This window comes from Malaclemys terrapin, chromosome 5 (genome assembly GCF_027887155.1).
Source record: "Malaclemys terrapin pileata isolate rMalTer1 chromosome 5, rMalTer1.hap1, whole genome shotgun sequence".
NCBI lineage: Eukaryota > Metazoa > Chordata > Testudines > Emydidae > Malaclemys > Malaclemys terrapin.
In genome coordinates, this window is record NC_071509.1 from 7,497,921 (window position 1) to 7,515,784 (window position 17,864).

Genomic DNA, 17,864 nt, shown 5'->3' on the forward strand with positions numbered 1-17,864 from the left:
GGCTCTTCCATCAGGATATCTTATTTTTTAACTTGATCTGTTTCTTTTAATGTATGTACACGGCAACTGAAAAGAAGTGCCTATTGATTGCTCTAGGTGCCTGACTGTGCCTTAAGAATGGAGAGCTCCTAAATCACCCTTCAGTCATTAACATAACAACCATATTTTCCCATTCCCTCCCAGCTGGATAAAACAGCTGACTCTTTTTGGGGACGTCTTTGGACCCTGGTTCATTGCTTGTCCAACAGCCCAATTGTTTTTCTTACTCGCTCTCCCTCTTGAGGAAGCACACGGTTATTTCTGCTTTGTCCTGGGCTGGTCTCTGGGTTCATCCTTTTTAACTTGTGTTCTTTAAATAGCCCCAAGTGTATGAACACTTGGAGCAAATGCAGCCAAATGTAAGTCTCTGAGAGACATTTGGCCGTGACTGATGGGTTGAAGTTACAAGCTGGATGTAAGTTGGTTAGAAAATGAACATAAGCAGCAAAGTAACAGAACTTGTACCCTTCTGGCATTTAATGCGCCAGAGTCTCTGCTGGCGTAACTCCGCTTATGTCAAATGGAGTTATTCCAGCAGCAGATTTGGCCCTAATTGTGCAAAATGAGTGTAACCTCGTTTCATGTAGGCGGTGGGAGAAGGGTGATTGGCAGGGTATTTGTAGCAGGAAAATTAAGTATCAGGATCCTATACTGTAATTTAAAGAGGCCTGCTTCACGGTGTTTTGTACTATCTCTAATACCCCCAGGCCCAAATTTCTGTCTATGGCACTTGTTTTGCACACCTGCTGAATGCCAGATCACTGCAGGTTATGCCCTTCTGCCTCTTTCGCCTGTCTTCTGACTAGCTTACACTGCTGTTTACAAACCAGTGAATTTGACCCTCAAATACTGCATGTGGCTGCTATGTGAAGTGTTGTTCAGGCGAATGTTTTAATGTATTCATGAGTATTTAGAGCTCCATTTCCACACCTTTTATGGTGAGTTGAACTGAAGAAGAGTTGCACCTTGGCCAGTCCCTGGTATAAAGAAGGTCCTCAGTGGTCCTAAACTAGGGTGACCACCTATCCCAAATTGGGCAGGACAGTCCCAAAATGCAGAATTCAAGTCCCGGTCTTGGGCTGAATAATTCCAGGACAGCAGTTGTCCTGGATTCCCTGCAGCACCGCCCTATGCCTGCCCCAGGCTCAGGGGCAGTGCCAGTCTCTTCTGGGGAGGGCTGATGTGGGCAGGTGGGGGGGTCTGGGCTCCCCACAGCATCCCAGGCTCCCTGGGCAGTGCAGCTCTTATCATGGCCCAGCTTTGGCTTTCAGCTGGGCCAGAGGGCGGAGCCTCGGCAGAGAAGAGGAGGGGTAGGGGGCGGGGCTCCTGCATGTGTCCCGTATTCACCTTTTGAAAAAGCGGTCGCCCTTTCCTAAACCAGCAATCTGAACTCTTTAGGGTGGGTTTAAAAATTCGACTTGCCCCAAAGGCCAGAATTACACATGCATGTCTAAGAGTAGGCAGCTAGCCCACATCATCATTCAGAACTGACGGGGCAAATTTCAGCTGGCTGTTAAACCCTTTTGTCCTGTGTCTGCCAAGTGTTAATCATACTTTGTGTAACTGCTGATAATGAGGCAAACCTACCCATAGAGGCAAGTCAACTGTTTTAAGCACGGGTACGCAGGGACCCATTCCTGACATCAGTTCAGTTTCCCAGTTGTTTGCATGTGAGTGTGACATTGCCTCTTTTTTGGGACCCTGTTGGAACAAACGGTATCTGTCTGCTATATCCAGGGTCGGGCAGCGGGCAGGAGAAGACAAGAGCATGTTTGTCATGCGGGAGAAAGTCCTGGTTCAGGTGCCCCGATGGTTTGTTTAAAAGGAGCAGAACGGATTGTAAAATCAAGCTCATTTAAGTGAAGGTTTCATTAGAATTAACTATCCAAGCATACGGTGCCATATTTGTATGTACCGTCTGGATGCGATTATTTACTCTTAATAGGATTGTCCCTTAGCAGACTTTTGTGTTAATACTTGCACCCATGTGGTCCTTCAGATCTGACATGTCACGCCGATGTAATTAGGCTTGCGCAGATGTTGACTAATGTAGTATCTTCTGCTGGAAGCACTAAACGCACACAGGACAGCTGAAGTATGAGGGTTTTTTTTTTAAATGCTTTTTGCAGGAGATGGTGATAGTATTGAACATTCTGGGAAATGTTGAAGTCCATAAACAAAAGGTTAAACTTGTCAGTACCAGAATAAATCATTAATGTTTTCTTCTTCCGTCTGTCTGAGAGCATTTATGATGATGAGCTAAGCAGTTAAACCCAAGCATTCAGATTCATTACGGTTCTCACACTTGGACTTAATCTATGTTTTCCCTTTCTTTTTTTTTTTTAGAAAGTCCACCGGCAGCGATGTCCAGAAATGGGTATTTTTTTGAAGAGACTGGCAAGTATAATTTTATTTCTTTTCTCCTCATTTGTTGCATGTTTTATTGCATATAAAAGAACCTACCACAGTGACCTAGCTGTATCAGTGGAAAAATAACTATCGGTAGGTTGATTTTGAAAATCCTCTGCAAAAGATGGCGTATCAAATCCATTTCACTTAAAACCTAAACTGGGTTTGAACCCAGGTTTGTACAGATGAAAGGAATGTTGCATAATTCTAGTGCTACAAATAGTCTGTACAGTCAAGTCCCATAGATGCTAATGCCTTACTGCTTTGAATATCCGTATCTTCAGATTTTCGGTGCATGTCCCAATCTTGGGTGGTTCCTTGTCTTGTTCCATTTCAGGGTGTTCTCCTCCCCCTTGATATGCCAGATACAGCACGGTAAGTATCCAGGGGTCACGCTTGCTATAGGCAAACTAGGCAGCTGCCTAGGGTGGTAGATTTCTGGGACAGTAGACTTCCCCCATCTAGCACAGCTGAGAGCTTGCTGTATGTTGTGACCGCCCCCCCACCCCACCCCCCACAGCCGTCCAGCTCTCTGGGGCTACCACCTCCCATTGTAGGGCCTCTCAGGCTGGGGCCAGGCTCCCTTGGGAGAAGATACGGGGGCTTTGCCCCCTATCTGGGCAGTCTTATGGCAGCTGAGGCCTGGAGCGACTGGTGCCGTGCTCAGAGAAACCAGCACTAGCTCAGAGCTAGCTGAGAGGCCTGCATGCGCCTGCTGTTTCCACACCAGATGAGCTTTCCACCCTGGGTCCCTCCATCGGTAGTGGCGGCAGCAATGGATGCGGCTGGCAGGGCTGCCCAGCAGAGCTCGGTGGCCACAAGCCGGGGCTCTGAGGAGCAGGAAGTGGCCCCCAGCCAGGCTGGTGGGGAAGCACTCCTACCCCCTCCCCAGATGCTCCCCACCACCAGGGCAGGTAAGATGGCGGTCGCAGCTCAGGCGCTGTGTGGCTCGGAGTTGCTCTTGGTAGCACCACGAGAGCTTGTTGGGGCTTGAGCCTCAAGCATAGGGACCTGCCCAGCTTTGTGTCAGTATCCAGCCGCGACCTGCTGTCTCTCACCCCTCCCTGGTGGGCCCTGCTGCCCCCCTGGACTCTCCTTGCAGCCGCTGCTTCAATTCCATCATGTCTGGGCTCTCGAGGTGCTGCCCCCACACTGGCTAGGAGCCCCTCTGGAAAGATGCAGGGAAGGGCGGGGGCGGGGGGTTGCTGAGGGCTAGGTGGAGATTACAGGCTGGCATGGGCTGTGGATACAGAATGTATAGGGCTGGATGTGGGGCTGTGCTGGGGGCTCCTGGGTACAGCGATCCTCCCCCCCATTCTGCCAATGGGAAGGAGCCCATCACCCCCTCTGCAAGGGGGATGAGTGCCCCCAGCCTGAGTGGCTTTGCGGGGTCCCTATGGGTGGGAGCTGTTACCTGCCAGTGTGTGGATCCCTTTGTGGTTGAACTGAGCATCTCCTGAGGTACTGAGCTGGGGCCTGCTCCTCTTTTGAACCCCAGGCAGCTGGTGCCAACCTGCCTGGAAAGGGCCATTGGGAAAACTGTCCCTGGCTGGGAGCACTGGCCACGCTGGGAGCGGGCCTCAGCCTCTTGCAGGCCCTAGAGCAGAACCTGGGGGACTTTTATCCTGGCCTGGCCAAGCTCAGCCCGCCCAGGTGTCGCTGTTCCCACCCTGCAGGATCTGTGACTGGGGCCCAAGGGCCTCTGCAGGCCCAGGCCCAGGCCTGCCCTGTCAGCCTCCATCCCAACTGCCTGGGCTCAGGGGTGTGGGTGGTAGCAGCAGGGGAGGCAGAGGTGAGCGTTTCACCTCACAGAAGGAAAAGGAAGAGAACCTTCCCTGGTGCCAGCAGTACGCCCCCTTTCAGGGCATTCAGCTTCCAGCAGTGGCAACAGATGCCAAGGGCCATTAGTCTTTCTCCAGATGCCAAAAACCGAGACTTTTCTGGGATTTTGTTAAAACTCCAGAGCTTTTTAGCAATCTTCAAGAGCTGGAGGCAGGCTCCCAGCATTTTGTTCTCCGGATGGCCCATGGTCCCCTTGAGTACACTGTGTCCTGACTGTTCTTTTTGCATTACACTATTAACTAGTCTCCTCCATCCATAGGGGATACTTCCCAGCTCTAAGAAACCCAAGGACTTGAGCTAATCATGCAGTCTCTTCTTTCCCATTGTTAGGTTTCTCTGGTTTTGATTGTAGGTGGTTCTTTTAATACAATGCTCTTATTATATTGCATCCAGGCTGATTATAATTGTAAAGGTGGTGGATTTTTTTGTTACTTTGCCCTTAAACCTCCTGTCAGTCGTTTTCCTCCTCCTAGCCGTACAGTTATAAAATCTGACCTTTTTTAAAAGTTCACTTTTGCTGCTAATCCTAGATGAATCACATTCTTATCTGCACTAATTGTAATGTGATCACAGTGAACCTCCTGCACAGAATTTAGAAATAATAATCATCATAGCACTTATCTAGAGTTTTACAAGCATTAATCCTTGTATCACCTGGTGTGTGAACCCTTATGCTTAACAATCTAACCTTTTATTGCCCACTTCATTTTAAGTGGTCTCTAACAGCATGTGTGAACCCCTTATGCTTAACAATCTGACCTACCTTCTATTTAGCTTATGCGCTTGTGTTCCTGTCCCCAGGCCTGAGGAACAGCTCTGTGAAGCTCAAAAACTTGTCCCTTCCACCAGCTGAAGTTGGTCCAATTACAGATATTACTTCACCTTACCATGTCTCTTCTCATCACCCTGTGAGGGAGGAAAGATTTGTTAGCCCCCTTTCATGTTTGGGGAAACAGGTGTACAGAAGTTAAATGACTTGCCCAGAAACTCAGACAGAGTCTGAACTACAACTCAATTTAGAGGAAGCCATATTGAAATTCCTTAGCCCACTTCCTCCCTCTAAAGTGAGTCACCTTTCCATTTAATATAAATGGCTTTGTAAACCAGGCTTATCATTTAACTTGCTTCTCCAAGCCATGCCCCAATGTGTCACTCGACCAGCTAATACTGAGATCGCTAAAGTTGCCCATTGTTATTGTACCAGCAACTTCCTTTACTTCTTTCAATACATTAAGGACCTTTTTGTTGCGCTGTGCTGGATTAAGGACGTTTTTGTTGCGTTGTCCTGGAGCAATACTTCAGCATTTGTGTTTTTTGTTACTTAGATTTCCTAACCATGAGCTGGAACACAAATTGTTATCTCCATCCTGGAATGATCTGTTGATGGTATCTCTGGGTATAATTGCAGTCTTTTCCTTCCCCGTTCCCAAGCCCTTCAACATTGTCTTTTAATTAGGGATAACCGTATCTCATTGGCTTATGGTTTATCTCACCTCATCTTTAAGATACTGATCTGACAAATTGATAGTCCCTCTTGCCAAGCCAAATATTTCTGCTCTTCCCTTCTAGGTTTTAATTTTTTTAAAAAATGAAAACATTGATATTCTTTATTTCTAGCAGTACAGCAACTGTTTTTAACTCCACTGAGTTGAAAGCATAATTTTGCTTGGATCGATGCTTGGATCTATAGGTCTTTACCACGGGAAGAGTAATACTTTCTAACAGATTCTTCCCTTGAGTCTTTAATATTCCCAACTCCCAATAATTTCTCCAACACCTTTTATCACTTTTGTAGCCATCTGCTCCAGCCTAGTACTTTTGAACCCATCCTTCATGCACACATTGAGATTTGTACATTCTGTGGTCCTGCATGTTGACCGGGAGAAGTTCAAAGAAAACTACCGCCGAGACCTGGGATTAAGTATCGTTGGGGTGTGTGCATAAGAAACAAGGATAAAATGTTCTTCAAAAGTTTTAACGAGTAGCTTTGCGGAGTCAAGAGCAAGCTGGCAAAATGAGAAATAAATTCCAGTTTTCTCAAAGTACAGTATGCTGGTATTTAGCAGTAACATTGTGTTTTGACTTGTATACCAAACTGAGTAGATTTAAGGGACATTAATAAAAATCTCTCTCTTCCTTGCTGGTAAAATACTTAACTAACTAACTAAATAAATTTATCACTGCTGTTGCATTGCCTTTTTTCTTTTCCTTTCCTTTTTTTGCCATAGGCATCAGTATTTTTGTTCTAATCTGGCAAATAGCAACAGTGTTTGATACAGATTGTATGTTTGAGTTGACCAGTCGGTATCCTGAATGAGATTTCATGACAATTAGAGTCCTTCCTGGCAATTTTAAATGTCTGTTCGAGTGATTGTAAAGACTAAGTCCGAATCTGAAGATAATTAGAATCTTGATGAAATGCAGCTCTGCAAGCAGTGTTCAGAATAACTCATTAAGCCAGTTGTCTTTTTTCCTAGTGGAACCTTCTAGTTCTGCTCATTGTTAAAAGGGGTACAGATACCTAAACTTTCACTGTAAGCGGATTAGTTTTAACACAATTATATTCTACTAATGCTAATTCTATTTGCCAACATAGTTAACTTTTTAAATGATCAGGCAACATGTGCTGGTACTGCATCTTCATTTTATCTGAAGAGAATCTTGTTTTAATTGTGAGGGGTTATAAATCCTGAAAGAAGGAACCCTAACGTTCTATGGAATAACTGAAACTTTCCATTGTTTTAAAGCTGGGTCAGCAAGTACTACGACACAACTTTCACCTTCCAGAGTGAATCTTATTGTTTGCTCTGCTGATTTATTAATTGGTTTTGCTGGCACAATAAATTGCAATTCTGCTGGAGGGACTTGTCTGGCTGGGGATCTTTGGACATATTTTATCTATTTGTTGTTGTGTTTTCGGTTTTGTATTTAAGTTTGGAATGTGTGTCATGGTTTTGCTTTTTTTAAAAAAAATTAGTTTTATCTAACCATGAAATTAATCTAAACGCCATACTGAAATGAATCCTTTCACAATGGGAATTGGATTTTCCGGGTACAACGTCTGTTTGCCAGCCGCGAATGCACAACAACTGCTGATGACAAGCCAGAAATCCGCTTGCGTGTCTTGCTACAGATTTTTATTTCTAGGGCCTATTGCTAAGATAGCTATAAATTAAAATGAAGGTTTCTAATTTAGCGCCTTGTAGTACAGAGCTGAAACTTTGTACACTGCTGTGTTTAAAACAAACAAACAACCCCTCCCCCCCACCCATTGATTACTTAGATTAATTACAAGTTTTCTTCGATAACTAGCTGTATAACAGAATACTGGAATGTATTCAGATAAGCCTTATTTCTTTTGTAGTAGCATATCAGTTTTTTTCAAGTCTGCTATGAATTATTATTAAGGCAGCAGGGAAAACTTTGCATTTCCATCTGGCTTGTTTTATGACAAAACGCCCCCCGCAATAGGGTTGGAAATCATGGCTGTACAGTAGTAAAGAAAAACCATTCATCCCAAGACAATATCTCATAAGCCTCCTTGTTAAAATAGCCATCTTCAAACCCATGGGGAAATAGTGCCTTCCCTAACTATCTTTTCCATTTCCCCCAAGTGGCTATGGGTCTTGGGGATTGGCAGACATAGCCCATTACTTCTGGAGGGAAGAGAGCCCTGAAATGGAAGTGAAATGCTTCTTATTTAACTCCACACTGAAGCTGTCTAAAGGGCTTCCCCAGTCCGGAGGTCCATATAGTATAATTACCTGTTGGGGGTTGTTATGGTTAATTTTCTAGGAAGTTAAATTGGGACAGAGCTGCTAGGAAAGGTTTCAACCCATGGAGCTCAGTAAAGCTTAACGTTCTAGTAAAGCAAAGTTTTAACGTTTGTTCCTTTAAGATCGGCAGATGCAGTTGTAAACACAATCATTAACTTTTTTTATGACTTGTATTAATCTCCCCCATACTGCTTTAATGTTTTAAGTCTAGTTTCTGTGGGGAGTCAGCTAGAAAAATAACATTTCTCTTTACGGCTGCTGGGTAGAATGTCAGAAGTTTTTTTCATTATCCTCCATTATCATGACAAAGGGTGTGGTGAGTACAATCTGTAGCTTGATTTGGTAAATTTTCCTGACAATTTGGCAGACTTTATTTAAACTGGAAATTAATCAGAAAGGATTTTTTTTTTTTTTTAATTTACCTGTATGTCTGCAGCTGGAAGTAAGATACAAATGTACAGTTTTTTTGATCACCCTGCCTTGAAGAAAAAAGCCTCTTATCCATGCTTGGGGTTCCTGTGGTGATAATTTTGACTCAAAAATTGCTCTTCTGCATTACCCTTGTTTTCAAGCAAGTGGGTGGTTATGTGTAAGTGTGCGTATTAAATGTAATGATGGCATTTTAAGAGTGTGTGTGTGTGTGTGTGAGAGAGAGAGAGAGGTTTTTTACAAACTTTGTTTCTGGAATGCGGTGAATACAAAATAGAGGGAATTGGTAACATATGTATAAAGTAAATTCTTCCCTGTCTGTAAAATTCTTTGATTATTCTCCTACTAATATTAAGAAAGCAGAAAGTTGCCTACTTGTTGGAGACAATATTGAGCCTGCATAGTTTTATAATCCCGTTTTCAGTGTGGAGATGCAGGGCAGGACACTCCATAGGTAAAGTTGAATTCCATTTGGCACTTAAAACCAGGGATTCATTCTTTTTTGTTTTGTATGAACAATCTAGTGTCGTCTCCCTGAATTTACAGCAGTCATTCTCCAAGCAAAGAGCAAATTTTCTGAGCATTTACAAGGAAATCTGTTAATTACTCTGAGCTAAAATTAATTAAAAATTGGGTCCTTTAAGCAGTTTAGTATCTGTCAATCTTTTCTTTATCCTGAGTGACACAAAGAGAAAAAATATGGAGTTAGCAAAAGAACTCTGATGTGTCTTTAAAAATCAGTTTAATGTAATCTGAGACCATAAACACTAAAATGTCTTTAACCATGTGATCATGGTTAGCATCACTATGGGGCAGAGTTAAGCTCATTTAGGTACCTTTAACTATGCATTTCTTAACTTTTATAACGTTTGGATTTTAAGTGCGACTTTAACTCTGAATTCCCTGGATTAACAATGCTTGGTTTTAGGATAATTACAACTTCCCTTTTAATGTGTTTTATCTTTAAATTATTAGGGTTGCAAACTTTGGTTGGATGAATTCCTGGAGACTTCATCACATGATATAATCTTTAATTAAAGATTATTCTTTAATTCCTGGAGATTCCAGGACAATCCTGGAAGGTTGGCACCCCTATTAAAGTTATTGATGCATACTTTCAACCTTACCTCCATTTTAACACAGCTGTCGTGGGAATAATAGGGATCTGCCCATGTGGGCAGAAACATGCTTCACAACCATTTTCATATTGTAATGAACTTGGTTCAGGGTAGTCCTTTTTATTATCAACCATACTAATAGAAACTGTGCTGTTGCCTAACTGAACTGATCCGCGTGTGTGAGGTTTACAGTTTGAAACCATAAAAATAAGCCCAATGTTTTTTTGTTTGTTTGTTTTAATGAATTGGAATCTATGATAAACACATCCCAAGTAGTGATGTTGGAGAGAAACAATTCCTATTTTAGGGGAAAAACCAATCTGGGTTGCTAAATTTAAAACAAGAACAGAGTTGATACTGCTACTTTAATATTTGGCTGCAGTACCACAAAGGTTAGTTTGCCAAATCAGCAAAGAGGGACTACCCTGTATTTTGCAGTCCATGCTGTCTGCCTAGAAACAAACGTAAAAAGCTATCTGAAACTTAACAATGCATGTGTTGTATCAGTAACTTTCAATATTGCCAGCCTCAAGTGTTCAGAAATTATCTGGGCCTCCCAAAATCACGAGTGGCTTAAGAACAACCCCAAAAGTATTATTTGTCTTTTGGTTTTTGAGTTTCTAGCATTTCCATTTCTTCAAGCTTTTTCTCCCAACCACGAGGGCTGGAAGTTTATTTAAAAAAAAACCCCAAAACACTGAAATTCTTATGTAATTGCACGAATGCAGGAGCTGGTGTCGTAAGGAAAACGCCATGTATCATAAGACTTGCAATTAAATGATCAGAGTGGGCATCGTCGAGCTTGAGTTGCTAGTTGAACACAAGTGCTTCTAAACACTGTGCTGTTAAATTCTTTTTGTTATCAGGGTTATATTTGTAAAATGTACATTGCTTGGAATGCTTGAGGGTAAAATGTAACTTGAAAGGGATTTTTCAATAATTGGCCTAAATATTCATATCATTAGCATATTGAGCCATGCGAATGCCACCCGAAAACAAAACCATAATTTTACAGCTCCTGTGTAGATATTGACAACATAACTTTTACGGTTTATCAGTTTTTTTTGTCTCGCAGTTTCTCGTCTTTCCCACCCCCCAAAAATGTAATTACTAGGGAGAAAGTTGCATATGTAAACAAGTTGTCAGTTTTTAAATATAGGGTCACAAAAATCTGTCTTTACTTGGCATGTATGTTCTCAGTGCAGTGCAACATCTAAATCTTGCTACAAGGAGAAATGACTGATCATTTGAAATGCTGTTCTCCCTTCAGTGCCATTTGCCTGCTCCAGTTAATGTTGTTTAGAATTGTGCCCAATACGCTGATGGGAATAGACCTGTTCACATTAGACAGCCCTGACATTGCTTGTGCTATAGTGTAGTTCACACACGTGTAGTCCCAACTGTTGATCTCTACAAAGTGGATCATAAAATGTTTTCTCTACTTGCACTTTGTACACCCACTTTTTGAGGACTTTATATTGAAAGTGGATCTCATTAAATGAGCTTTGGTCTAGCAGCACGTATCAAATAGGCTGGCATGTAAAATGAAGCGATTTTGATGAGAGTAGTCTTGTTACGAGAACCTCTCACAGTGAGAATTTAAAGCTGTGATTTTTCAAAGGCATAAAGGACAATTAGGTGCATAACTCCCACTGACTTTCAAAGCATGATTTTCAGTGGAAATTGGGCAGCTTTGTGCCTGTGAAAACCTCCCACTAAGTTGGTGCAGTTATCAGGGACGCCAGCTTTCTTACATAAGAACGGCCATACTGGGTCAGACCAAAGATCCATCGCGCCCCCCTGCCCTGACTCCACCCTTTCCCCGCCCCCATTTCAACCCCTTCCCCAAAGTCTCCGCCCCCTCCCTGCCCCTATTGGTCCCCTTCCCCAAATCCCCACCCCGGCCCCGCCTTTTCTCCGAGCGCGCTGCGTTCCCCCTCCTCCCCGCCGCGCGAAACAGTTGTTTTGCTGTGCAAGCGCTGGGAGCTGTGGGGGAAAAGCAGGCACACAGCGTGCTCAGGGGAGGAGGCGGAGGACCCACGGAGTCGGCGCCTGTGGTGTGCATGTGCTCAGTAGAGACTTGTTTTTTAGCAGCTAAAATCTCCTAGGATTCCATCCTCACTGAGCAGGCGCTGGTCTCTTACAGCTCCTACCTGTGACCAGACTGCATGTGCCATCCCTACAGAACTGTGCATGCTCCAGCCAGGGCTAAGGGCCAAAGCGGGACATTTCCCTATAATGGCTGCTCTGTGCCAGGCTACCTGCTCTCAATTCCAGTGCCTATCTCTGTGCTCTCAATGACCCCCTCTGCTGGTAGCCAGGGAGCATGGAGGAGGAAGCAATCTGATTTTAATGCAGAGGGGGAAAAAGTTAGACAAGGGGAGAGGAAGAGGAGTAGATTGGGACCAAGTCTGGTGAGACTGGGACTGGCTGGACGAGGAAACAGAGACTAGGAAACCGTGTGGGAATGAGGAGGGATGATGAACCTGACAAGGAGCTGGGAAGCGGGGGGAGAATGGAGACTGGCTGGGTAAGGAGACTGAGACTGGATGCGGAGAGGGGAAGAGACTGGGAATCGAAGGGAAGATTTGGACTTGGACAGTAAACCCAGAGCAGAACCTAGGACTGGCTGGGCTGGGAGACTAGGGCTGGGATGAGAAGCCTGAGGAGTGGAGACTGAGACACGGTGTCAGTGTTGGAGAAGAGACAGGACTGGGAACTGGACAGGTTAGAGAGGATGGGGCAGAAGGAGTTAAAATTGGGATAGGCACAAGAATGTGAGAGACCCTAGAGCATATCCTCTCCAGAGCCTGGAATGGAACCCATGATTCCTGAGCCTGATTGTTCATCTGCTGAGAGCAAATATCTGAAATCCACTAGCAAAACTGTGTGCATCATTCCCCTGTAGTGCTGATCCACATAGAGGATGACAACCTACTATTGCTGTCAGTTGTTCCATTAGCTCGAGTGACAGAGGTTTGTGCAATAGATCTAAAGATTCCAACCTTGCTGGTGACCCATATGGGTGTCCTTATGATGCCACACACAGGAATTTTTTTTATTTTGCTTTTTAAAATCCTAGACAGTTGCACCCAAAAACTACATTACAAGAACATTACTAAGATAGAAAAGACAAGCAGTCAAAAAGTAGGACATGCCAGAATTAAGGTTGCTTGTGCAACCTTAATTCAGCCCCCGTGTGCGTATGTATTATGATACAATTCTTAATTACATGACCATATAACTACATGATCACAAACTATTTTTTTCCACAGGACCCCAGACTTTTCCCATGTAGTTACTAACTGTGTGTTCTTTGTTTTCTGGGTGCTTGACTTAAGACCTGAGATCTCATTTGCAGAAGTGCTAAGCACTCACATCCGCATGTAAATTTAATGGGAGCTTACTTTAAACATACAAAGTGCTGTATAATGCGAAGTACTGTGAAAAATCAAATCCTAGGTGTCTGAAATTGGGTACTTGAAATTTAGTGGAGATTTTTTTACCTTACTCTGTCCCTCAGTTTCCAAGCTCCCCATCTGTCAAATGGGGATAGCACCCCCCCACACACCTCCCAGGGGTGTTGTGAAGATAAATTAACTTATGTCTATGGAGCACTTGGCTACTATACTGATGAGCACCATGGAAAAGCCCATGAGGAAAATAATAATTCTGTCTTCAGAGCAGGGTTTGAATAGTTTGCAGTAAATAGGCCCTGAGGCCATACATCGAACAATGAGGAGAAAACAAAATATTGAATAGGCGCTCATTCAGGGAGCACCACCCATCCTGTGCTCTGAATGAGGCAGGGGTCCTGTGGGGGATAGATCGCATGTGATCCTGTAATTAAAGACCGTATCATAATGCATACCTACCAGGGGGCCAAACTAAGATTACACAGGCATTTCCTAGCTTTGGAGCGTTTGACTTGATTAAGGTTGCAGTGTTCTTTAACACAGCTTTTTTGTCTCTATACAGCCGTAGACTGAGGGGGGATAAGGACCTCCTAGATCATGAGTTCAGGTGGGAAGGGGAGATCAGAGGACAGCAGGTTATCCCACCGTGAGCAGAGTGGAGAGAGGTGGGCAGAGCTAAGCTGGCACAAGGGCAGCAGTGAATTACTCTCCTCTCCCTCCAAGGTGAAAAGTAGGAGCAGGGAAGGCATTTGACAGAATGGTGATTGAGACACAATTTCTTTTCTTGGCTCTTTTGGAAAAGGACTTACGTGCCACCTCCTTTACTCGGGTTGGAGTGAAGGCTCAGTCAAGCAGTTTTGACAATACTTCAGCTCTACATGGCACGACCCATCTTCAAAGCACTGGCACCGTTATTTTGCTGGCGCCGATGGTGTCTTTGATGGAACAATTCAGGAACAAATGCTGTAGAGAGGTACAAGTGACATGCTGTGACTTACTGAAGTTTGATGTGTCTGACTAGATATTGCAGAGTCTGAATTCCTCCCCCCCCCCCCAAGTCAAGGTCAAATTAGATGTAAATGCATTTTATATTTTTGCAGCAAAATCTTTTGCCATTCTTTGTTTAAAGTGGGGTTTTTGTTTTTTAAATGGTTTGTGCAAGACACAAAATTGCCTCTCTGTATTGAAGCTTGGTAGGATATTTTCCAGTGTGAAAATATAAATCTCATCTAAGGCAGCTGAAATCTGCAACAACACCGCCAAAAATCCCTATCCCAAAACATCGTTAAACAAAAATCAAAACTCCAGGATAATCGAACAGATTCTGCTGCCTCCTGCAGCCTCATCTGCATTTTTTTTTTTGCAAACCAAGTAGAGAAACATCACTGGGTCTCCCTTTGGGGATGGATTGTTGCCAGATTTTTCAGTAAATTCTTGCTAATCAATTGCTGAACTACAGAGTTGGGAGAGAATGCAATGTATGTGCCTGCCAGACAGCTAACAGGAAAATAAAAATGTTTAGCTGAGATCATGGGCAAAATGTGAATGGATTTGAAGAAGAATTAAAAAAAGGAAATGGAAAGTGTTATGTCTGCATCAATCAATTGATTAAGGGATCCCATGTGACTGTGGCTTCCTAAGCCACAGGCTTCTATTTTGAGAAAAAATAGAAACCTGCTCAAATAGTGTCTGTGTTGTTACGTTCCATGAGACTTTTATAATCCAAACGTGTTTGGTTTATTTGTAAAATTTCAAGAGGCACCAAGTTTTGTTTGCTTCCACCCCCCCCCCCCCCCCTTTCCCTCTGAAGAGGGAGGAATGATGAAACTGGACATTTTTCTAATCAGGGAGGTGATTGTAGTGGGACGAGTTTTGAGGCTGAATATGTTGCCTTGCCAAAAACATACTCGCGTTACTTTTCTGTTTTCATGGATTCCACATCCCCCATTGCTTCCGCTCCCTCTTCAAACCCTCCCACCCCTTCTACTTGCCATCCCCTCAGTTTTGCTGTCTCTTTCAACAGAAGATCAACAAGCTCTGACATGGTTTAGTCACTCCTTCCCACTCTTAATAGCCTCCCATCTGTCTACCGTGTCAGATCCCCACCAAGACTAAATGTCTGCTCTTCACCTGCCCCTTAAACCCCACTCCTTTCTAACTGTTGACCTCCCTCTACCTTCTTCCTTGACCTCTCACTTTTTTTTAATGAAAGCTGGCCATGGTCTTCCCTACTCTATCTGAATGTCCCTTCCATCTACCATCCTCCCTCTGCTTCTTTGCCTCACTTCCAAATCTTCCCAGTAATGGGGTTGGAACTTACACCAAGTCAACCATCACATCCTCCTTCCTTCCCAAAATCTTGTCCTCTGTTTGTTTTCAGGACTGACCACTGCTGCGCTGTGCTCGTTTAGGCCTTGTCTACACTGGCAAGTTTCTGCGCAATAAAGCAGCTTTCTGCAGTGTAACTCCTGAGGTGTACGCACTGCCAGGCCACTTAGTGAGCAGAAACTGCACAGTTGCAGCGTTGTAAAAAAACACCACCCTGACGGGAGGTGTACAGTTTTCTGCGCCGGGGATACAGCGCCGCGGTGCCAGTGTGGACACCCTGGTCGATTACAGTGCTGCAATTGGCCCCCGGGAGGTGTCCCACAATGCCTGTTCTTGCCTCTCTGGTCTTCGGTTTGAACTCTACTGCCCTGCCCTCAGATGACCAACCGTGAGCCCCACCCCTTAAGTTCCTTGGGAATTTTGAAAGGCCCCTTCCTGTTTGCTCGGTGACGCATGCTGAGTTGTCAGCGCATCTTTCCAGATCATGGATCTCATCAGCATTTTGGGGAGAGGAGGCGGTCCTGTCCCAGCTGCACTCCAGAAATAGGAATTATGATACCTACGGACAGATTTCAAGATGCATGACAGAAAGGGGCCATGACCGGGACACATTGCAGTGAAGGAGCTGCGGAATGCCTACCACAAGGCATGAGAGGCAAACCACCATTCCAGTGCTGCGCCCACGAGCTGCCGGTTCTACAAAGAGCTGGACACGATACTCGGTGGCGTCCTCACCTCCACTGCGAAGGCCACTGTGGATACTTTGGTGGCTCACGTGCCAATTGAGAGTGGACCGAGCCAGGAGGAGGAAATCTTGGATGGGGATGTGGAGAGGGAGAGGGACCCAGAGGCAGAAGACTACTCAGAGGCCAGAGATGCTTGTATCCAGGAGCTGTTCTCTACCCCGGAGGAGGCTAACCCGTCACAGCTGTTGGATCTTGACGCAGCGCAAACAGGAGAAGAGGCCCCTGGTAAGTGGCTTTGATCTTGGGAATTGCTGAAGAGAGTTGTGGGCAGGAGGGTTGCAGAAAGCAGGCTTGTGTCTGTATGATGCACGTAGCACCATGTGCCTAGTCTGAGCGGAGGAACAGGGTATTGATTGACTCCCTCGCTTCACAGGAATCTGCCTCAGAGATCTCCAGGAAACTCTCATGGAGATACTGGGCAATCTGCTGTCGCTGGTTCTTTGGCAGAGCTGTTTTGTTTTTTGCCCTATTAAGGGCCACTCTGCCATCATGGCGGGGGGAACCATTGCTGCGCACAGGCGAGCTGCATAAGGGCCAGTGTGGAAGCCGCATTCTTGAAGAAGACCCTCCCTTGATTCCCTGCTTGCCCTCAGCAGCGAGATATCTTCCACAATGAACACAGCCTGTGGAAAATGTGGGGACAAGTAATGATTATAAGGCCCCAAAGTGCTGGCTCTCCCCAAAAGCCATATGCCCGGTATACAGTACAGTCCTGGAAGACTGATTTCCCCTGCCCCTGGGGTTACTCACCATTTTGGGGGTCTTGCAGCTCATGTGTGCTTGCCTGGGGTCAGCCAGTTAGTGATAGGTATGTGAATAGTGGCTGTTTTAAATCACTGAATCAGTGGTCTCTGTGTTGTAACCAATACTGCTTCTGTAAAATGTTGCCTTTTTGGCTTCACAGATATGACCTTGGGAGCCCAGCCTCCCTCTTCGTTATCGTCAGCTGAACGGCTGCGCAGAGTTAGAAAGCGGCCACAAAGAACTAAAGAGGCCTTTCTGTGTGATGTCAGGATGCACTCCGCAGCCGAAAAACACGTGGGACAGCGAGAAGAGGGACTGAAAGGAGAACGTGGTGCGCCAGAACGAAGCCATGGAGCGGCTCTTAAACGTTATGGAGCGCCAAGCGGACACACTCCAGGCGCTACCAGCACTGCAAACCGAGCAGCTCCGCGCCCGCCCTCCCCTGCAGCCACTGTCGCAAAACTCTTTCCATGCGCGCCCCAGACCCCTCCAACACACTGTTATCAGCGTCCTGGCTTTAGTCTCTACCCGCGGCATTCCACTCCTCCCCGCTCACAGTCCAGCCCTGCAGACTCCCAGTACTCACTGCACTCAACACCCGTCCCTCTGCAGTTTAGCCCTGCTGAAGTACAGTACCCGCTGCATTGTACTCCAATGGACAAGGTTGCATATGATACCTGGATGTACACAAATCTTTAACCGTCCCGGGACCCCACCTCCTCCTGGGACCCTCCCTTCCCCCATGCCCCTCAGTGCTGATGTGGTTGTTTTTTGTTTCTCTCTCCTCCGGTTATTGTTTTTAATAAATGAATTGTTTTGGCTTGAAAGCAATCTTTATTCCATTAATTGAAAGCAAACAGAGCCCTGTAAAGCAACAGGCAATTTTCTGAAACCTTCACAGCGCATCGTCTGCACCAATCACAATCACCTCCTAGCATTGCAAGCACTGCACTCCCGAGCATAGCAACAAATATTAGTGGCTTTCAGCTTCAAATTGCTGCTTCAAGGCATCCCTGA

The 17,864-nt window shown here is 45.0% G+C and overlaps 1 protein-coding gene across 4 annotated transcripts in view; it reads left to right on the top strand.

Moving 5' to 3' along the window:
• SLC4A11 (solute carrier family 4 member 11) overlaps positions 1 to 17,864 on the top strand; it is a 172,388-nt gene that overhangs the window by 36,341 nt on the left and 118,183 nt on the right. For all 4 annotated transcript variants that reach the window (XM_054028839.1, XM_054028837.1, XM_054028838.1 and 1 more), the window contains exon 2: positions 2,386 to 2,436. In XM_054028839.1, the coding sequence (XP_053884814.1) occupies positions 2,386 to 2,436 (51 nt within the window). The remainder of the gene's footprint in view (positions 1 to 2,385; positions 2,437 to 17,864) is intronic.